A 23926-nucleotide genomic window follows, 5' to 3' on the forward strand; every position below is an offset into this window, starting at 1 on the left:
GATAGTAAGTATAGTCCGGAAGTAGAGACCTGGGCATTGTTGTTCACTAATTTACTCCAAGTAGGGAAAGGATGGCGGGGTTGAAAAGTAATAAAGGGGAGTATATATACAGTGGGGAAAAAAAGTATTTAGTCAGCCACCAATTGTGCAAGTTCTCCCACTTAAAAAGATGAGAGAGGCCTGTAATTTTCATCATAGGTACACGTCAACTATAACAGACAAAATGAGGAAAAAAAATCCAGAAAATCACATTGTAGGATTTTTAATGATTTTATTTGCAAATTATGGTGGAAAATAAGTATTTGGTCAATAACAAAAATTTCTCAATACTTTGTTATATACCCTTTGTTGGCAATGACACAGGTCAAACGTTTTCTGTAAGTCTTCACAAGGTTTTCACACACTGTTGCTGGTATTTTGGCCAATTCCTCCATGCAGATCTCCTCTAGAGCAGTGATGTTTTGGGGCTGTCGCTGGGCAACACAGACTTTCAACTCCCTCCAAAGATTTTCTATGGGGTTGAGATCTGGAGACTGGCTAGGCCACTCCAGGACCTTGAAATGCTTCTTACGAAGCCACTCCTTCGTTGCCCGGGCGGTGTGTTTGGGATCATTGTCATGCTGAAAGACCCAGCCACGTTTCATCTTCAATGCCCTTGCTGATGGAAGGAGGTTTTCACTCAAAATCTCACGATACATGGCCCCATTCATTCTTTCCTTTACACGGATCAGTCGTCCTGGTCCCTTTGCAGAAGAACAGCCCCAAAGCATGATGTTTCCACCCCCATGCTTCACAGTAGGTATGGTGTTCTTTGGATGCAACTCAGCATTCTTTGTCCTCCAAACACGACGAGTTGAGTTTTTACCAAAAATATCTATTTTGGTTTCATCTGACCATATGACATTCTCCCAATCCTCTTCTGGATCATCCAAATGCACTCTAGCAAACTTCAGACGGGCCTGGACATGTACTGGCTTAAGCAGGGGGACACGTCTGGCACTGCAGGATTTGAGTCCCTGGCGGCGTAGTATGTTACTGATGGTAGGCTTTGTTACTTTGGTCCCAGCTCTCTGCAGGTCATTAACTAGGTCCCCCCGTGTGGTTCTGGGATTTTTGCTCACCGTTCTTGTGATCATTTTGACCCCACGGGGTGAGATCTTGCGTGGAGCCCCAGATCGAGGGAGATTATCAGTGGTCTTGTATGTCTTCCATTTCCTAATAATTGCTCCCACAGTTGATTTCTTCAAACCAAGCTGCTTACCTACTGCAGATTCAGTCTTCCCAGCCTGGTGCAGGTCTACAATTTTGTTTCTGGTGTCCTTTGACAGCTCTTTGGTCTTGGCCATAGTGGAGTTTGGTGTTTGACTGTTTGAGGTTGTGGACAGGTGTCTTTTATACTGATAACAAGTTCAAACAGGTGCCATTAATACAGGTAACGAGTGGAGGACAGAGGAGCCTCTTAAAGAAGAAGTTACAGGTCTGTGAGAGCCAGAAATCTAGCTTGTTTGTAGGTGACCAAATAATTTTTTTCCACCATAATTTGCAAATCAATTCATTAAAAATCCTACAATGTGATTTTCTGGATTTTTTTTCTTCAATTTGTCTGTCATAGTTGACGTGTCCCTATGATGAAAATTACAGGCCTCTCTCATCTTTTTAAGTGGGAGAACTTGCACAATTGGTGGCTGACTAAATACTTTTTTCCCCCACTGTATAAAAAACATGTGGGATTGGATGTGATGCAGACAATTACATTGATAGAAGATACAATCTATCTGCAATATTAAGCTGATTCACCCCCCCCCCAAAAAAAAATAAAAAAAATAAAAGATTTATCTAATTTTTTAAAAGAAAAGTCACAATACTTTTGCACACATTGAAGTAAACCACAATTCAAAGCTGGGAAATTATCAAATGACATAGATGTTGTAGTTCGAGTAGCTTACACTTGTCATCCTCCTTCACTTTGTGAGAGAGGATATTCAGAAATCATTCTCTAAAGACAGTTGAACCACAATCACATGATTTCACTGTCCATTTAGTTGTTATGGAGGATTATGAAGTGCAGACAATGATTCTACTGAAATGCCATGTTCCACTGCCCTGCAAAATATTTAGTTTGGCCTCTGCAGCATTGCTGTTCACTTGACAGAATTGAATGATTAAACCAGCCATAAGCCAAGCCAGCAGCATGTGATATCATGCTGGAGCTTTGCTGGATCAGAAGATCCTTATATTAATGTCTCCCCATTCTGGGTTCTCTGGGGTTTCTCATTTTGTTTTGCTACCATAGCACTGGCTCTGGCTAGTATTTCAGGGCTGCCTTTCCCTTAGTTTCCTTAGTCCTAGGGCTGTAGGTAGAGAGTGAGTGATATGACACACTAGGCTAGCTACAGTAGTGATTGATCTGACACAAACAGGGCTAGCTACAGTAGTGAGTAATCTGACACACACAGGGCTAGCTACAGTAGTGAGTAATCTGACACACACAGGGCTAGCTACAGTAGTGAGTAATCTGACACACACAGGGCTAGCTACAGTAGTGAGTAATCTGACACACACAGGGCTAGCTACAGTAGTGTGTAATCTGACACACACAGGGCTAGCTACAGTAGTGAGTGATCTGACACACACAGGGCTAGCTACAGTAGTGAGTAATCTGACACAAACAGGACTAGCTACAGTAGCTGTTGTATGAATGTGACACCTGAAGATAAATGTATTTAGATGGAAATTAATTATATGAGAGTTAGTGCTGCGTGTTTCACATTAGTTATCACCATGGGGATAGATGTTTTGAAACATGTACGCTGGGTTCTGCCTGTCTGTTGTTTTTCTGATAATAAAGAGAGACACACACACACACACACACACACACACACACAAAGCCTTGAGCTGAGGATGAAGGACATAACACATCCAAAAGTATTCAAAGGTGGCCTGGTGACCACAGCGCCACTATTCTCTGCTCTTCAGGCATAGCAACAGCACAGTGAGGAAGTGTTACTATGGAGATTGTCAATCACTGCGTGCCTTTTTGTCTGCCCAGATCCTGTTGCTATTGTGTTGGTCCTCATACATACTAACAACTAGCATTGTATTGTTCTCTGCATGGTTGCTTCTCAACAAACAGCCTTGATACTTAATATTCATCAAGCAATTTCCATGTGTTGTTTTCCCCTCTCCTCAACACCAAGCTGGCTACAGTTCTGAAGAGTTGATTTCCCCTCTCCTCAACACCAAGCTGGCTATAGTTCTGAAGAGTTGTTTTCCCATCTCCACAACACCAAGCTGGCTAAATTTCTGAAGAGTTGTTTTCCCCTCTCCTCAACACCAAGCTGGCTATAGTTCTGAAGAGTTGTTTTCCACTCTCTTCAACACCAAGCTGGCTATAGTTCTGAAGAGTTGTTTTCCACTCTCCTCAACACCAAGCTGGCTATAGTTCTGAAGAGTTGTTTTCCACTCTCCTCAACACCAAGCTGGCTATAGTTCTGAAGAATTGTTTCCCACTCTCCTCAACACCAAGCTGGCTATAGTTCTGAAGTGTATGAGATAATAATAAGAGAGTGTGGTTGAGTTTTAAATAATTCAAGCAGCATTAACATCCTGATTATATAGGCCCCTAGCCACAGGGAGAGCTCTCCAGTCAATGATATGAAAGGGGTCGGGGAGATTTCAAGCGTTTTCACTTGGTTTCACCCTTCAGGTCTAATCAGAAAGCTCTGCGTGTGACTGGGTTTGATCTGGCCAGCAGGGAACACGAACACGCCAGCCCTGTTTACCTGGCTGGTGCGGGGAGGCCTTGATGCTGCTGGGAGTTTGGGGAAATTCTCCCGGCACTGTGGAGATGCCGTGAACACACACACACACACAGGGGCAGAGGGGAGCACTTCAAAGCAACACGTCGGCAGCACATTTATTTATTAAGCAAAACAAAACAATGCCCACTAGAGACATTACCGCTAATTAAGCATGGCAACCAGTTTTAATTAGAGAAACAAAAAAGAAGCAGATAAAAGGAGGTAAATTGCTGGTCCCTGGAATCTATTTCGGGTTTATTGGTGTATTGTTTGTGAAGCCCCCGTGGGAGCTGCATGGCAGAATCTATGGTGCATTCAGCAGCAGCCAGGACACTCTGGTTGGGATGATGGTGCCACACACAGACACACACACACACACACAGACACACACACACGTACACACACACACACATACGTTCCTCCTAATTATTATCCATCTCAAACTCACCTGCCTTTTTTGGTCCCTCAGGCTCTCCGTACAGAGACAAGATCACCATAGCGATACTGCAGCTGCAGGAAGAAGGGAAACTGCACATGATGAAGGAGAAGTGGTGGAGGGGGAACGGTTGTCCGGAGGATGAGAAGAATAAGGAGGCCAGCGCTCTGGGGGTCCAGAACATCGGGGGCATCTTTATCGTCCTGGCGGCTGGACTCGTCCTGTCCGTGTTCGTGGCAGTCGGAGAGTTCATCTATAAGTCCAAACAAAATGCACAACTGGAAAAGGTAAAGCAACATCCTTTCACGTATAGCCAGGTTGCAATGACAATGTACCTATGTGTGGTTCTTATTATACTGAGATTTTTGACAAGGAGACAATTTTTCTACTTTTCTATTAGCTTTGTGTTTTGGCCTAGCTTACATTTATTTTGTGGTTTACAAAATATACCATTTTTATCACATATTTTTATTTCTATCACAAAATGCACAACATTATGAAAGTAGAGACATTTAGTCTCATTGTATTTGCACTAAACCATCCCTCACCTCATACTCAATAAAGTGCCATTGATGTTTGGATACGGGTGGAGGGGACATTTACTCACGTGTTCAGTATTAACACTTATTTGAATGTACATGATGTGCAAAAAGGACAGACAGACGGTAGCCATTTTAGTTACACTGAGATCACAAGGACAATTTTACGTGATGATAGTCAGGTCTGCTCCTGAAACACTGATGTTTATGTAGATACAGTAATGCACCATATTCTTTAAGACACAGTAAGTATGGGTTCATTTTCTTGCCTTTATCCACTTAGCCCCAACGGCACCAAGGTGATAGGAAGCGTGATGAGTTCTGCTGTCACCACGGACCCTCCAAGCAGCTACCTGTAGACTTTAACCACCAGCTCAAATGACCTCCAGAAAGACTCCAGAGACTCCATTCATCTACGATTACCTTAAAATGCAGAAATTGTATTTGATTTTACTTCAGATAGTTCCCGATTGGGAAGTTTCCTGTCGAAAGAACTGGCAGCAATGTTATGGTCACACAACGTTTGAATGAAAAGTTGCCATTGGTGCATGGTTGAGTGTATGTGTTCGAAAGGTGGCCGTAAAATTATAGGTGCACGGTTTCACACGATGGGAAGGTTGGCTCAAATGCATGATCCATAACGTTCATGTAAATGTCACCAGTCATACGCCTTGCCACTCTCGTCTTCATGTCACCCTCAACACACAGCGACAGACATCCTCTCCCAAAAAACAAATAATTATTAACAGATACACACTTTTGGACAGACAAGCCAAACTGAATCAAGCTATAATTGCAAACTCTCTGAAGGCTTGGTTTTGGAAGCACATGTAAGCTTTCAGATATTATAACATATTAATGACTATATTGAATAATCCCATAAAGTCAAATGCTACAACAATACATCACTCATCGTCAACAGCATGTAAACCTTTTGATGTTCCCCTGAATCCCATATTCTGTCCTTCCTGTCCTGTCCTTCCTGTCCTGTCCTGTCCTGATCTGTGTTTCCTGTCCTTCTTGGGATTCCTGTCCTGTCCTTCCTGCCCTGTCCTTCCTGTCCTGTCCTGTCCTGTTCTTCCTTTCCTGTCTAACACAGTGCTCTCTCACCCAACAACAGTCTCATAAATCTCAAACGCCGACCCCTACTTAACTCTCCACAGGAGCCTGGTCTGCACTAAGAGCTTTTTTCGAAACCATCCATCGATCGCACAACGCAGTGATGCTGCTGCTGCTGCTTGGCCATAAGCCCCCATATCGATGATTCCGAGCTCCTAGTCGTGAATTGATGTTCACAGAGTCCTTCTGTCAACGACAACACACACAGCACAGCACTACACCCACAGACCAGCCAGGGTAGACAGGAGGGGAGGTCCCCCATCAATAAATCAAATCAAATCAAATGTTATTTGTCACATACACGTGTTTAGCAGATGTTATTGCGGGTGTAGTGAAATGCTTGTGCTTCTAGCTCCGACAGTGCAGTAGTATCTAACAAGTAATATCTAACAATTTCACAACATATACACAATACACACAAATCTAAGTAAGGAATGGAATTTAGAATCTATACATATATGGACGAGCAATGACAGAGCGGCATGGACTAAGATAGAGTAGAATATTATAGAAAATAGTATATACATATGAGATGAGTAATGCAAGATATGTAAACATTATTCAAGTGATTAGTGTTCCATTTCTTAAAGTGGCCAGTGATTTCAATAGACAGCAGCAACCTCTAATGTGCTAGTGATGGCTATTTAACAGTCTGATGGCCTTGAGATAGAAGCTGTTTTTCAGTCTCTCGGTCCCAGGTTTGATACACCTGTACTGACCTCGCCTTCTGGATGATAGCAGGGTGAACAGGCAGTGGCTCGGGTGGTTGATGTCCTTGATTATCTTTTTGGCCTTCCTGTGACATCGGGTGCTGTAGGTGTCCTGAAGGGCGGGTAGTTTGCCCCCGGTAATGCGTTCGGCAGACCGCACCACCTCTGGAGAGCCCTGTGGTTGTGGCGGTGCAGTTGCCGTACCAAGTGGTGATACAGCCCGACAGGATGCTCTCAATTGTGCATCTGTAAAAGTTTGTGAGGGTTTTAGGTGCCAAGCCAAATTTCTTCAGCTTCCTTAGGTTTAAGAGGCTCTGTTGCGCCTTCTTCACCACACTGTCTGCGTGGTGTCATTGGATGTCATTGAAATAATCATAACGAAGTATAAGGCTAATACAAACCCATAAGGAAGGTTGGTAGTGAGTAGAGTAGGGAATAATAGACAACCGAGCCAGAGAAAAGAGAAGGAGAGTGATGATTTAATAGAAACATCTTTTGATGTTGATCATGATCTCTTCTTGGTGTTCTTCAGCATGTCTTTGTGTCAGACAGCAGTTGAAGAAGATAAGGTTCACACTCTTATCAGCTCAGAACTAGGTGGAGGAGCGTGTCATACAGATAGCAGATAGATCTAGACAGAGAATAGACCTCACTCACATATCTGTTTTCAGGAAGACTTGAGTAGTTGTCAGTTGTCAGTCCATTTCCAAAAGTTTTTTTGTGTGGCATAACATTTTATTTTCACACTAACTGTGCCTGTATGCTACAATTATGTAAGTTATGTACCTCAATATTTTAACATCCAATTGATAACCAACAAAGGTGTGTATTGCTTTTCATAAATTCTCATAATCATTTTTCTTTTTAATGTCAGATCATCTGTGAAGCAATACATGTTTTACTCATCCAAAGCAAATAGACATTCTCCAAGAGGTTTGAGCCTCACACAACCACAATGTGTAGGTTAGTATGTGTGGTACATTGCTACTGTTTTAACTGTAAAACCTTGACACGATATGCAGTGTACCAAGTATTCCCAAATCAATTAAGTAATTAGTCACATTTGAAAATACCTGATATTGTATTTAATTGCACAAGATCCTTTACTTGAATGTGTCTACAGTACAGGGTTGTATTTTCACCACGATGCTGTAAGTGTCAACTTGAAAAATGTGTTACTGAGCATCTCTTTGTTGGGTTTGTCACCCTGCAATTTGCATTTTATAATTACTTATTTTTTGTAACTTAGAAAGGATAAAGAGAAAAATTAAATAGAAAGGAAGTAATTTATTTAATGTTATGAGCCATACACCTTATAATGTGATCATTTGTTAATATTATTTGCCAAATCCAAAAATACATGTAATGACATTAATTGTATGTTTATTTGAAATTATTTAAATTTACTTAACTCAGATTGTGATACAGAATAATTAGGTTTTCAGTCTAATATTTTCCACTTGTTATTAACTTTAATAAAAGATTGAGAAACATTTCAGGTTTTAGTAGGCTTGTCATTCTGCTTCACCCAATGAGGACTTTCTCTCATAACTCCACACATTTCCATCATCACAACATGGCTGGCTTTCAGAAAAATACCATGATCACCATGGTTATCCTCTTCCCTCTCTTCCTCCTCTTTCTTCTCCTCCACCTCTTCCTCTTTCTCATGCCCCTCTTCCTCCTCTTTATCCTCCTCCTCCACCTCTCCATCCTTCTCCTCTTCCTCCTCCTTCAGCTCCTCCTCATCTTCCTCCCATTTCTCCACCTCCCGCTCCTCCTCCTCCTCCTGCTCTTCCCTCTCCTCCTGCCTGCTGCTGAGGGTGCTGCAGAGTAACCTGGCTCTCCAGGGACAGGGATCACCAGCTGTGTGTGAGGAACCATCCAGCTCCCCACTTGCACACACACACACACACACGCAGGAATGTATGCATGCACTTATATATGTGCACACACACACACACACACCTGCTCGGACAGATGTGCACACACACACCCATTGACTACACACTCAAAAAAAGGGACTATTCATCTCTTGCTTGCCCTCCATTTCTCCATCATGCTGTCATGGAGTGAGAGCTGGAGCTTGAGCTACTTTAGTGTCTTTCCATCCCAGCTGTTATACCCAACCTGAGCAGCAGCTCTGGGGGTCTATAGATCCTTGTAGGTGGTGGTCCAGACTGACTGGGCTGTACTGTACATAGGCAGCCTGCAAAATACCCATCAGGGCCTTCTTCCATTAAGGTAGTAAAAAAGCAGTAAGGCCGTAAAAGTGTTGGATTTATTATTTCTCCATATCACCTCCTTAAGTGGACGTTTTCTTCCGAGCCAGCCCAATGTGCTATGAGACCTGAGCCTGTTCAGCTCAGGATTGGGTTGCTGGTGGTTGGGAAAAGGGGTCGTAAAAACTCTGTAATTCAATAGCCACCACTAAACAGCCACCATCAATCCAACCATGAGCCCAGTAGCCATGAGGCCATGATGGAGATGTGTCCCCTGAGTCAGGGAGGGTTTGCTTAGCCTGCCTGGAAAGCCAGATGGGTGGGGTTTTACTTTTGGGACTTTTCTATTGGTCCTAGATGGCCACTAAGCCCACAGCTCTATGAGTGGAATGATGTCCTAGGTAGAACATGCTATTCAATCTCTCTTTCCCAGAGAAAATCAATAGCCATGAAAAGCATGTTTTCTGAAGGGCTTGTAGTCAATCAGCAGAACTTCAAGGAGTAATTCCTGCAACTGTAAGTTTCTTTTTTCGGGAAGAAGACGAACAATATGATATGATATAGATATGATTTATGAATATGATACACACATACACACACTAACATATAATAACATATACACTCAGATAGGTGCATACCTTCATACACAGCTTATACACCCAAATCCAAATACTCCATATGAATAGAATTTTGATTGGTGGTGAATTGATATGTTGATATGATTGTTGGTATGCTGGAAAGCGAAAGCATTAAAACATTTGCATGGGTTTGCAAAACTATAGAATGTGTTCATGTGATATACCTGTTCATTAGGACACCTCATAACAATGTCATAACCCAACAATTGGTCATAGATGAGGAATAAAGGCACTAAGGAGAAGGCTGCCATTGGCATGAGTCACTCAATGACACTCAATCACTAGCTGACTTAGCAGCATAAAGTCTTCACTGTTTTCTTCATCCCTGTGTTCTTGTTAGTAGACCAACCCAGCCTTCAATTGCTTGAGGTGGGCAGAGGCCATATTTCTCTTGACAGGAAGGTTGACCCCTTTCACATTCCAGCTAGTAAGGTAGACATCCCTGTGTTCTCTATCAACTCAATTTGGCATACGTACTGTACCAGACATTACCATAGTGACGTTGTAAAATACAAGTTGTGTTTTTATGTGAATGATTTAACCTAGACTCGAAAAACGCCACTCTGCATTGTTCAATGCACCATTCGCAAATGCCAGAGTAGCTTTTGAGAAAAGGAGAAGGATGCTGAAGAGGCAGCATCTTAATTGGCCATGCAGCTACATGGAATTTGAGTCAGACGAGATGTAATATGCATCAATAAGTCATGCTGCTATCTGGGCCTGGGCTCCGGCTGGGCTGCCTGGCAGAGAGGGATGGGGGAAATATGCCATGGAGAAATCACTTTAGCTAGCCTAGGATGCTCACTGTGTGTGTGTGTGTGTGCATGTGTGTGTGTGCGGTGTGTGTGAGTGTGAGTATGTTTGCGCGCTTGCGTGTGTGTATGTGCATTCGCTCGTCCATGTGTGTGACTCCAGATGGACTCCAGCATCTCGGCACTGTGCACAGCTTTCCTTCTAACCCTCTTCAATCCACCCTTCCCAATGCATTACCCCCCCCTAGACCATCTAGCCCTTCCTTCATCCCAACCCCTCCACTCACCAACCAAACTTCACACCCATGCTTGATTTGAAACTGAATCGTTGCCAGGGATAAAGGCATGTTTTAATTAGCAGTATGTCAACACATTTTAATAATTTTAAGCTATTAATGCAAGCCACCATAACCAGGTGTTGCTGTACATGATCAAATAGCTGTACAGTTGTAGTAAAGATACTTATGATACTGTAATAACAGTCTGTGGATAAAGTTAATTTTTCTAATCTCTTTGAAAACATCATGTTCTTAAATCTCTTGTCTCCCAATGCAAGAGGAAGCCCTGCCAACCTCCAGTGCAAATCCTGTCCCGATTCCCACCTACATCTATCCCCCTTATCCACCTACTACACTCAAAGACTATGGACATGCAACCTCCATTCAAATCCCCCAGCCCCAGCTAGAACTCCAGCCCCAGCCCACCCACCCTTTCCTGAGCCAGCTCCTCTCTCCCTTGCCTGCTCTGTGTCACCATGGCAGCTCTCAGAGAGGGGGCTGTAGAAAGCCTGCCCTGGGGGAGGAGCAGCTCTGCAGTGTTCTGCTTCTTTACTGGAACTAGAGGAAGATCTCTCTGAAATCCCTGTTTCTCTCTCTCTCTCTCTCTCTCTCTCTCTCTCTCTCTCTCTCTCTCTCTCTCTCTCTCTCTCTCTCTCTCTCTCTCTCTCTCTCTCTCTCTCTCTCTCTCTCTCTCTCTCTCTCTCTCTCTCTCTCTCTCTCTCTCTCTCTCTCTCTCCTACAGAGGTCCTTCTGCAGTGCCATGGTGGACGAGTTACGGGTGTCCCTCAAGTGCCAGCGGCGCCTCAAACACAAGCCCCAGCCGCCCGTCATGGTCAAGACAGAGGAGGTCATCAACATGCACACCTTCAATGACCGCAGACTGCCAGGCAAAGAGACCATGGCCTAGAGCAGGGCTCCATCTCTCTCTATCCCTCTAACTCTTTCTCTCTCTTTATATCTCTCTCTCTGCTGGAGCTGGGAGGGGTGTAGGGTGCAGAGACACTGGAGGAGGGAGAAAGGGTGATAGTTGATTTATGTGAGTCTATTTGGGGGGGTAAGAGAGATGGGAGATGAGAAGAGAAGAGAGGAGAAGAGAAGAGAAGAGAAGAGAAGAGAAGAGAAGAGAAGAGAAGAGAAGAGAAGAGAAGAGAAGAGAAGAGAAGAGAGGAGCAGAGAAAAGAAGAGAGGAGCAGAGAAGAGAAGAGAAGAGAAGTGAAGAGAAGAGAAGAGAAGAGAGGAGCAGAGATGAGAAGAGAAGAGAGGAGCAGAGATGAGAAGAGAAGAGAGGAGCAGAGCTGCTCTGATCACTGACTGGACTGACTGTCTGTCATCGTTGTTTCTAAACCCTTAGCTAGAGATGAAAAGAGATTCAACAATGTTTCCTGTGGAAATAACTTGAACCAACATGGGAGCAATTCAATGTGAGTTACCTCATTACTCTACCTGGCAATGCACCTGAGCAAGGAGTGACCAAGTGGTGCTATGATTTAGTATAAAAAAAGAGAGCGATAAACCCAGGATTCAGAGGAAAGGAGAGAGGGCAGGTTAAATTGAAAGTATAGAATATCATACAGGTGTATGTTTGGTTGTCCCTTAAATATTGATTCAATTTGGACCTGTGTTCTCTATCCCAACCACTCTCTCTCGCTCACTGAGTAGACCACATGCAGAACTTGGTTAGGTAGAATCAGGAGAACGTACATCACTCAGTCATAGTTATGGAGCAAACACATACACAGACACTAATAGAAGAAACTGAGAGAAAAGCAGTTGGCGAGTGTGTAAAGGATACATCGTTTTTTTTTCAACCATAGAAGAAGAGGGAGACCAGATGGGCTAGAAACAGCCAGTTCCAAATTAAACCCAAAGCCCAAAACACATTGGTGAGCAGGACAGAACTGCTCCCAACATGTACAGAGGCATCGTTTATTCATATGGTCCAATGTTGATGATTCAAGTTTGGAAATGCTACAGTACATCATCCATCAGGCAATAGGTGATTTCATTTATTTGTGTTGCAGAGTACTAACACTTTGTTAAATCATGGATGTGAAACTTTTTTTGAATGAAAAAATTTATACATATATAAATACAAGCAGAGACAGATTAGCGGGAGAGGGGCAATGATGTAATAGAGGAATTAGGTGATAGGAACTGGATGTGACATGAAGAGTGGCGTACATTATGAAAGTAGTAACCTTGGAAACCTTAGTAGTTTGAATTGAAGGAAAGCAGGAGAGCAGGAGTGGATCTTAAACAAAATTCACAGCAATCACACAAGATGAGGAATTTATTTATTCAAGTATTTATTATTTTATTTATGAATTTCTTTATTTATATTTTCATGGACTGGATTTTCACAGCAGCTGCAAGGATACAGTACACACCTCATTTTCAGATTTGATGGGTACAATTTGGTTGTTTTTCTTTTTTGTTCGATGTCAAGTCTCAAGTTTCTTTTTGTACTCTTGTGGCTTTTATTTTAGTAACAAAATCCTCACATTTACTTGTGCAAATGCAATTTCTATGAAAAAGTGTTTTTGTATGAAGAAAATCAAAATTTTTGTAATAATTTTTATCAACACAAAACATACCGCAGGTGTCAACACGGCAGACAGCGGGCCTCTCTCTCCACTGTGGGCCGTGTGGGTGTGGCTGTCCCAAGGAAAAGCAGCCCCATCTAGTATAGCCCCGTCAGGCCTAACACAACCCCCTCCAGGGGGTCACGAGAACAACCCTCCATGGACCGGCTCACACCGATGGGGTCTCCGTGTCTAGTTAGAGGGGCACAAGAGCATTCTGGTAGAGCTTCAGTGGCATAATACATGTTTTGGAAAAACCTATTTTTATCATGTAAAGGAATCATATTTAAAAGAAAGATATTTTTACTTCAGGTGAAAGAAGAGTAATGATTACACAATAATTAGAACAATAAATATATATATACACACACAAAGAAGTTGAAGTGAAAAGGACTGCCAACAATGCTTATCATTCTACACCCCTGATTTCCAATAGACTGCTAGTTTTCAGTGCTGAGAAATTGCGTGTAAATGGTTTTAAAAATGGAAAAATATGTATTTAACAAAATAAAGAACACCTAACTAATTTTGAACATGTTATGAAAACTAAACGGAGTGCACACGGTTTACTGTTTGAAGTTGATGCACAAGTTTAAAGAAAATTTAAAAAAATCTTCACAACTTTGTGGTGTCGTTCATTTGACTCTAAAACAAAATATTTTGACACCATTACATTGTAACAGCTTGGATCAGACGCTAAACAGAACAAATATCAAAATGAACATGAAAGAAAACACAATAGAAGACTGATGGAATATGGGATATATATTTGTGTTTATATATATATATATATATATATAAACACAAACATCTAAAGAAGAACAAAGCAAGTTGACATTGTGCGCAAAAGAAAAAGAAACCACAGCATTTGAACAAAATACTTTTTTTTCTGAAACGTTTTTTACCATACAATGTTGACTGTGTGGCCTCACCCTGCATTTTTGTATTCCATATCCCTCCATCTGGAGAGCAGCTGTGGAAACACTGACATGAATGAAAAAACAAAGGGCAATCAATCTATTAGGTCTATTTGAAAAATGTCAATGTTATTCATCTTTAACAGCCTGGTACACATGAAAGGATTCCTATTTGAAAGACACAAAATGTACAGAAGATCTGCCATGCATCTCCATTAATGCATTTATATTAGCAGTTAGAAAATTGGCATCAGAAATGAGTACACTATACAACAGTCCAGCTCATCTCTGAAATACATTTCTAGATGATAACAAGTAAAACGTGATTATCGAGGTAGCTAACAACACAGGGTTATGCAATATGTAAGCCTATAGAGTAATGTCCCATGGGAAAATTCTGTGTGTAGACCGAGAGAATCTTCCTGGACTGAATGGGTGTGTGAATTCCGAACAGCATTAGTTCCAGTTTTGGGGTGTTCATCACTGGTTAGTTTGGACATATCAGGATTGGGCAAAGGAGGTGCTTAAAGTGCCTCGCCTGGAGTGCTTTGTGCGTTTGCCCACACGGATCGGAAGGGGAGGCATTGGCTGAGAGTTCCCTTTTGTGAGGGTGGAGACTTCATTTTTGCCGGAACTCTCGATTTTTAACACGTATGAATACAGAGGTTAATCAGGCATCTGACCAAATTACGCAAGATTTTACTTCTGGGTTAACAGAGATGAATAGAGCAGTTGTACAATTATTCCCAACCCATTGACACGACACAAAATATATAAATACAAGACTGTCTGTGAGAGTAATAACATGCACACTTAATGCACAAATGTATGTGCATACACAATGATAAACGGGTCCCAGTGACTCACAGGCTTTATTGGATGGGGATTGTTGTGGATGGGGAGACACTGTCCTTGATGGTAAGAGGAGAGGAAACTGCCTTGTAGCGTCAAGGAATTAAATATCCATAATGAATTAAAATAGAGGGAATTAACACAGTGAGTGATAAATAAAGCCAAATGACTATCGTTAAGGGACAGTGGGGGTAGTGAGAGTGTGGTGGTAGCCTGCGTTACTTGTGGACCACGGTCACCAATTCACCCAGAAACAGACTCAGTCAGCAAACACAGGGAGGGTCAGACAAGGACACCACTTCCTCTTAGCCAATCCCTGATCTGACGATGACCCCTGACCCATACCCAGGGTATGACTCAGCAGAATGCTGCGGCTAATCAGATTAACTCTCCATCCTCACCCTGACCTGAGAGGTGGGATGGATAGGATGGAATGAATCCGGGGCAGTATTGTAGAGATGCAGCCAACAGATTTCATTTAGAAACATTTGTACTTAACCTGACTAACCTGCTGGTTTAGAAAGCTTTCCTCTTTTTCGACCTGACCTCTCAGTTTGCCAGTTACTTCATAACTGGATGTAAAGGAACCTGAACACTGTTGGCCTTTTTTGTTGTGTGTTGGTTGTGGCGTAAATCTGCTTCTATACGTAGGTGACTTCTAAATTCAAAGTATCTGATAAGTGCAGATCTATCTAAGCAAGCTTTATGAATAAATAGCTTTTGAATACATTTGTAAAAAAATCAAATGGAAATGTACTTGTTTTGAGGTTGATACAATTGAACAGTAATAGATAGAATTTGAGGTTCAACAGAGGCAAAAAACATGGTATAGCTTCACCATGGATTCACCTTCACCGTCATTCAGCAGCAGGAAAACACACTGTCCAAAAGACATACCAAAAGCACACACCAATGTCCAAATTAGCAGTGGAACAGTGGTTTCCGCCGGTCGACACTGTCTTCACCCTCAGAACTAACAAAACAAACAGTGGTGTCTGTCTCCAGCCCACCGCCAAGATACCAGCTCATTAAAAAACATTCCAATAGTAAGAAAACACATTCTGTGGAGGGAGAAAACATCCTTATCTGTGCCCTGCATCCTCAGGACTAATGCTGCCATTGTGTGGATCATTAGAACCTAGCCCGTGGTGTTTTTCTGTGTGTGTGCGGTCCCACAGCCTGTTCTCAGCCATTCCATTATCAGATTGACGTTTCCACACAAGGTGCCGCATCAGACGGGCCCTAATCTTCACGCCTCTGCCAGGCCGAGGGGGGAGAGGGGAGGCAGATAACAAACGCACACGCCGGATCCCATTAATTGCCTAATTATAATGGCTGGTGGGGAGTGCCAGTAAACTGGAGATGGGGAAGGTAAAGTCATGTCCCCTCTACGCTCCTCTCATCCCCCAGTCAAACCTTGTTTATCAATCAACAGTTTTAATGAAGACTGAACAGGACACGGCTGTACGTGGTGACGACTGAGAGATGGCCGTCGTCCTTGAGACATGGGGCTTCAGGCCAAGGGTTTTGTTAGTTGTGTCTGAGGTTCTCTCTCATAGCTAGATATGGGAAATGACTGAAGTTTTCATTGTTTCGGAATACTTACTAACAAGATAATAACCCTCTTGGCTAGGTCTCCCTGGAAAAAGAGATTCCTATCTAAATTATTTCATTAGATCTCTCTCTCTCTCTGTTTCTCATTGACCTGATTTAAGGACAGAGAGGTTATGGTTGCCATGCTGGTGGGAAAGAGGAGAAGAAGAGCAGGCGGGAGTAAGAGGGGAGGAGAGGGAGGAGAGGGAGGAGAGGAGGGGGAGAGGGGGTAGAGGGGAGGGGGAAAGGGGAAAGGGGGGAGAGGGGGAGGAGAGGAGTGGGAGAGGGGAGGAGAGGGGGAGAGGGGAGGAGAGGAGAGGAGAGGGGAGGGGTTAGAGGGGAGGGGTTAGAGGGGAGGAGAGGGGGGAGAGGGGAAGAGAGGGGCAGAGGATTTTGGACTAAACCATCTGTGTTGGAAACCCACCATGAGTTTCTCTGATGTTGTGTTAAACCAGAGGAGTAAGCCAGCCCAGACCTATCATGTTACAAACGCAATAAGATCACCTTCAGCCATGGCAGAGATGAGATGAAACACACAAGATTCCAAAGCTAAATCCTTCAGATAAAAAAACAAAGTAGAGAGAGAGGGGGGGTCAGAGAGGGAAAAAAAGAGAGAGCGGTAGAGAAACGAAACATCCCACGTGGAATTGTGTCAAGATGTGTGACACTTCATCAGGCAGCATTCGATGCCATTTCATATCTGTGTGTGATTTGGCGGAAAAAATCTAGTGTTAAAAGTAAGGGACAGTATGGAGGTTTCCCCCCCAGCAGCCTCTGTAGCTGGTAGAGATTATCGGCCCAGTAAACACAGGGCCTGAATGGTTGAGAGGAGAAACGGCGAAAAGGGAAAGTCACAGCCGTTTATCCTCCTCTGATCCCCACCACAGGAGCTTTACAGACATAATCCCAAATTACACTTGGGGAGAAAGCACCCACCACCCGGACCTTATGGGCCGTGACCAGATTACACTGCCTGAGACCCACCCAGATCTAATGAAGCGTGACCAGATTACAGTGTGTGTGTGAGACCCACCTGTAGTGAGGATATGGAGGATATGCAATCTCCCCAGCTAGTGAAGCCATTCATGCCATGGACCAGGATAAAAGGGTGTGATGGAGGATAGCTGGAGAGGAGTGTGTGGTCTCTGATTCTGGGCCAGGGGACGAGTGTCCTTACACACAAGCACACTGGCCCAGACCACAGCCACAGCCAGTGGTGGCAGGTGCAGTGCCATCGGGATATTAAACAGTATTAGTACAGATGCAATGTTTGTCTGCTCTCTGCTGTATTAGCCAATAGCGGTACCTCAAAGCAAACACACAGAAAATGAGAAATTAATCTGTAAATCACTACTTTAATTTGTTACTGCAGCAACAAGTTGTTTCTGAATCTGCCTGTGGCTGTGGATGGAATGAGAACCAGACAATGCCATCGAGAGGGTGTGTGTGTGTGTGTGTGTGTGTGTGTGTGTGTGTGTGTGCATGTGTGCGTGTCATTGAGAGGAAAGGCTAGACCTTCTCCTTTAATCTTACCCCAGGATACAGCTCATCACACAAAAAGTTAATATTCTATCTTTTGTTTGACTGAAATCAATAAAGGTGTAGAACAGCTTGTCATGCTGCATTGTGTGGTATCAGGCAGATAGACTCAGATGAAAATAATGAAAACAGGGTCTCATAATGGTACATTCTAATAACATAAACTTGTTATCCTTAGTGTTTAATGAATGTAGGGAATATGCTTTTCTGACACTGCATTGAGGAAAATGTGCTCCATGTCTTCTCGGCCTTGGTTGGATGTTTGATGCGTCAACAACATATTATAGACTTTGTATTGCATTTAGAGATTAGAGAATCATTAAGAAATCACAGCTTACTTTACAGACCAGTATTGAGGGATACACAGTACTGCCTCTTCCAAGAGCCTGGGCTTTTGTAGAACAGGTCGTTAGTCACTCCCCTCTGCACGATAGGAGCCACGGCTCGGTTCCCCAGGGCAGCTCTCCTGCTACAATATTGTATATACCAGTATTATGCTTGAAATTGCTTACAAAATACATGTTTTTCAACTGTGTGTAGACAAAATAAAGGATATATAGGCTGTATAAAAGCAGTAAGACACTACTGTATCCTCACACACAGTGAGTGGATAAATAACGTGAGGCGTAGTGACAGGCAGGATAACTCTCATAACTTGATCATGCAATATTCATTCTGAATGTTTTATTCATGTGGGAGCAGCTAGCGGAGCTCCTGGATGTGGCCTTTCCCCCGCTCCTTTCCTTTCCCTGTCTGCTCTACCCTCTGTCGCCCTCTCTCTCTCTCTCTCTCTCTCTCTCTCTCTCTCTCTCTCTCTCTCTCTCTCTCTCTCTCTCTCTCTCTCTCTCTCTCTCTCTCTCTCTCTCTCTCTCTCTCTCTCTCTCTCTCTCTCTCTCTCTCTCTCTCTCTCTCTCTCTCTCTCTCTCTCTCTCGCTCTGTCTCTCTCTCTCTCTCTCTCTCTCTCTCTCTCTCTCTCTCTCTCTCTCTCTCTCTCTCTCTCTCTCTCTCTCTCTCTCTCTCTCTCCCTCCCCTCCCCCTATTCCACTCTCCCTCTTCCTCTCCCTCTCCCTCGTTCCTACCAGGAGGTAAGCTTGTTTTCTCTATCCACCTGCAAATCTCTCCTCCTCTTCCCCTCCAGCAACTATTCATCCCTCTCTTTTCACCTGTCCACAGTGTTGCAGCCGGCTGTCTATGCTGCCTGCTTGCCATTCTCTCTTTGCATAAGATGATGTTAACCCAGTATACATGTATGTGTGATTGTGAACAGTGGGGTTTCTTACCATTTGAATCAAGGTGGTGCAGTTTTATGTGGTGAACTGTTGAAACTATTGTAGTTCTTAGGTTGGAACAGATTGTCATGACAAGAGCGAGGGACAGGATGTTTATGTCAGGATGCCCACCCTTCTGTCTTTGACTTACAAGCAAGATAATTACACTTTTAATAACATGGAGCAGATATTGACCATTGTTCAGGCATATTGGACCAATTCAAGAGGCTGTTTTAATCAAATCAGGTCTGGTATGTTTGTCATCATTGGCTCCTTAGTAGCCTATCAGATCACTTTAAATCCTTAGAAGTGTCACACCAGCCTTCGCTTTGGCTCACCCTCCTGTCCAGCTCAGGTGTTCGGTGTCGCCGGCCTTCTAGCTGCTGCCGAACCTGCTGCTGGCAAACGCCCTTCACTCATCAACACCGGACTTGTCTCGTCATCATTACACACACCTGGTTCCAATCCCCACTATATCACTGTATATATACTCCCTCTACCATTTGTCTTTGTTGGTCATTGTAAATGTTACTTGTTTTCCTGAGAGGAATCTCCCCTACTATTTCCTGAGTACTTTATTTTGCACTTTGGGTTCGCCCTGTGCCTTTTGTTTATTAAGATATATTTTGAGCACAACAGCGTTTGGGTTTCGTTCCGCTTTGATCTATGGTGCTTAAATAAGTTCAGTAGTTCTAAACCTGCGACTGCCTCCTGCCTACTCCTCTCTACACCAGTGACAAGAAGCTTATCAGACCACTCATTAAGAAGAGTGTTTCCTGTATGATCCAGTGTCTCCTCTCACTCTCAATAAGAACCATAATTTGGGGCCACAACAACATTTTGAACGCATTTGCTATTCCATGTAAAAGAATGGCTGCCGGCGATCCTTCTTCTATGGGGATGAACCTGTCTGGGATTCATGTAGCTAGGATAAGCTTTAAGATTTAATGCGAAGATTAAAATGAAACCAATTATTGAGAGATGTTCGTTTTTATGTCCTTTATTTTGTGTAAGTAGTATTGTCTCCTTCCCCACATGTTTCAGAATAGATATAATGTATCTAAAGCCGTGCTCCACCAATCCTTGGTGGTATTATATAAACTGTTGTGTTTTTAATAACGGCAACCATTGAAGAGAGGAGGAGAGGAGCTCTCAGTGATCCCACGCATATCTGTCTGTCCATTCTCAGGTCCCTTTATTCTGCAGCCCAGTCTGCCTGTGCAATGTGCAGCCAACCAACTAACATACACTCACACTCTGAATGTAATACGTGCTTCAAAGTCCAACCAAGGCCGAAATGACGTAGCACATTATACTATGCAGTGTCCGAAAAGCATATTCCCTAAATTCACTAAAAACAAAGGGTAACAAGTTCATGTTATTAGAAGGTACCACTATGAGATCAGACCCCAGCTGTTTTCCTTCTTTTCATATGAGTTTGCATACCTCACAACGCATGACACGCTGTTTACACCTTTATTGATTTCCAACAAAATATGGAATATTTACTTTTTGTGTGTTGAGCTGTATCCTGGGGTAAGGTTAAAGGCGAAGGCCTCTCCTCTCAATGACACACACACACACACACACACACACTTAGCTTATACAACACGGCCATGGAGGTCAATCCTCCGTCACTGACATCCTGATGCATCGATCCCCCCTTTCCTTATGAAAATGAACTGTAATTACAGAAAAATAACAGAAAGAGGGAAGCTAGAAAAAGAGACGTAAAGAGAGAGATGAAGAGAGGGATGTGTGTTAGCGTGGGAGAGAGGAGGACAGCGAGAGAGGAAAGGCGGTAGAGAGAAAAAGAGAGTGAGAGAGTGAGAGAGTGACATGGAGATAGAGAGAAGGGAGGAAGAAGAAAGGAGAAAGACTGACAAATAGGAAGAGAGAGAGAGCGAGAGAGAGAGAGAGAGAGAGAGAGAGAGAGAGAGAGAGAGAGAGAGAGAGAGAGAGAGATAATGAGAGAGGTAAAGGCGGTTGATTGGGTTCTTTTGAAGTGAAACCCCATTAGTACATAACGTTACAGAAAAGCAGCTGGCCTCCGCTCCACCAAGCCCCACAATTACACCCAGCTGCACCATCTACCATCAGCTTGATAGTCACTAACTGTCCAACAAACACTGTCATTAAACTGATGCATCCATCCACCACCACCTTTCTGTCCGGCAGCCATTTGCATGCCGCTCAAAGACAAGCGTTTATGGCCGTTTGTAGAGACGAGCCGTCAGACAGAGAATAAAGAGGAAAGTAATGCAATGCCCCTAATGGGACACACACACACACACACACACACTGCTCCCATTAGTACAGTAGACAGCCCCTCAGAGGTGAACACAACCTTGACTCGGAAAACAGTCAAATTTATTTCTCTCTCTCCCCTGGAAATTATTTCTCATGCAATTATGTCCTATTTCTCTGGTGCTTCATATGTCAGGGTCAAGCTTCAACCAGATTGTAGTTGACTTCTTTCTCCAACTCATTGCACGTTCATCACGCAAACTGAAATCAATTATGATGCCATACAGCAGGGTTTCCCAAACTCGGTCCCCCCCGGTGCACAGTTTGTTTTGTGCCCTAGCACTACAAAGCTGATTCAAATAATGAAAGTTTGATGATGAGTTGGTTATTTGAATCAGCTGTGTAGTGCAAGGGCAATAATCTAAACGTGCCCCAGGACCGAGTTTGGGAAACCCTGCCATAGAGGTCTTCTGTATCGATAGGTGCCAGTCTTATACCCTCCTAAACAGGAATGTTTTACTGCCCAGCTGAGCAAACTAAATCCCTTGAATCATAATCAGGGAATAAACAAATTACTTAAGAAATTAACAGTTTAATATATACATTGGTTTTAATTAAACGCCTCATGAGAGACTTAATTAAAGATGTCACCTTTTGTTTTCCACATGAAACTCAAGCTGACATGCAGTGCTTCTCAGCTCAGCCCTGGTAGATTATTACTGCTGTTGCTGTCAGTATTGTTGTCTTCATTGTATTTGTTGTTGTTGTTTATTGGAGCTGGGATACTCTTAATTCTCACTGGCTCTTTTCAATCTGTATTGCTGAGTGTTACAGATTGCGCGATAGAAATGTAAAGGTAATTTCCTATTGAGCCGACATCTGCAGCGTTTACCAGGAATGCAGTCTCTGCTAACGCGGGAACATTGCCTTTAAATTTCAATCACGCTGTAATGGTACATTTACGTGATATGAATAGAATAGAGACCTTAACCTTATCAGTCGTATACATGGTAAATGCAATGCCAACCATTTACATTGTTTTGGTTGTGTGTTTTTCTTTTCTCATTAAGTGGTAAGCCTGGGTCAGACAGGAAAGACTGACACAATGTAGGCCAAAAAATAACACCAGAAGATAAAATAATTTACTGGGGTTTCTCCCCCAAGAAAGAAGGTTTTAATATTCAAGCAATTTTCATACATCAGGCTTCTCCACCGATGCTTTGGCAGGTGTCTGCCCTTATCGCTGCAGAGAAGGAAATTATAGCTCTATCTTCTGCCCCAGAAGCCATGTCAACCCAGCCCGGTCACACACCCACAGCACCTCCCCCTTCATCCCCACCACCACTGCACCTGCTCCAATGTAATCTGTTTATTAATTTATTGTGAAACAGTTACAAAGGTTGCAAAAGTACCAATGCATAAAACTGTTTACATTAAAATGAATAGTAATAGTTAGAACCAGGAAGAAATAGTGAGAGATACAAACACAATATGCAGTTTATCACGTCTGAGACTGTCTGTCTGTCTGTCTGTCTGTCTGTCTGTCTGTCTGTCTGTGTATGACAGCTCCTATCAACCACCACAACAACAATGCTACGCCCTATGCCTTCCTTCCACATCAGGGGCTGGGGCTGATTCAATCGGACCAGCGATGAAGGCAACCCTCACAGGACCGCTGATGGGATTTGATTAGGAGCGGTTCATGAGCACCTGATGAGAGAGTAAGAGAGAGAAAGAGAAAGTGTGAGAGAGAGAGAGAGGGGTTGACAGAGAGAGCTATCATTAATGATGCGCTCTTCTACTATAAAATGATAGTGAAGGGACACCAGTTGATGTGAAGTGAAGACGCATCAACATCAAAAACAGGCCAAATGTAATTATGACACAAAGAGACCTATCTCATTGATGATGAGTTAATTTGATCAATTCTGGCGGAGGGAAGCAGCTTTTATTAAATGCCAATTTCAGCGGAGGCTGGTGTCTAGCGTTGGAGGATGTGGATGGGTGGCGAGGCGCAAAGCGGAAACTCCATTTACACATACCAGCCTCCCCCCGCCCACCCTCCTTCAACTAACACTATATACAGTACATCCCATTGCCTTTGTCTCTTCACTGTATACAGGGTTACTGGGAAATCTCTCCCTATATCTCCATGTTCTCCAGGCCTACATCTGTAGTGATCCATAACAACTCCTTAAACATTTCACCAATATCCACATTAGTTAAACACATCACTTCACAGGTTGTGTCATTTTAATTTCCCAAATCTTTTTATGAAAAAGTCATAGCCTGACATGGTTCCGTGGTCCATTGCACAACAACACAGACACCCACACATTGACTTAGCCCTGTCTTCTCTGACACCCACACCTTGACTTAGCCCTGTCTTCTCTGACACCCACACATTGACTCAGCCCTGTCTTCTCTGACACCC

General features: G+C 43.2%; 1 protein-coding gene across 1 annotated transcript in view; it reads left to right on the forward strand.

Moving 5' to 3' along the window:
- The window catches only part of LOC121586005 (glutamate receptor ionotropic, kainate 2), a 132066-nt gene extending 120448 nt beyond the window's left edge, over positions 1–11618 (forward strand). Inside the window, exons 15-16 of the mRNA XM_045225346.1 lie at positions 4270–4523; positions 11237–11618. Coding sequence (XP_045081281.1) covers positions 4270–4523; positions 11237–11401 — 419 coding nt within the window. The 3' untranslated portion in view covers positions 11402–11618. The remainder of the gene's footprint in view (positions 1–4269; positions 4524–11236) is intronic.
- Positions 11619–23926: the final 12308 nt, after the last annotated feature.

This window comes from Coregonus clupeaformis, chromosome 15 (genome assembly GCF_020615455.1).
Source record: "Coregonus clupeaformis isolate EN_2021a chromosome 15, ASM2061545v1, whole genome shotgun sequence".
NCBI lineage: Eukaryota > Metazoa > Chordata > Actinopteri > Salmoniformes > Salmonidae > Coregonus > Coregonus clupeaformis.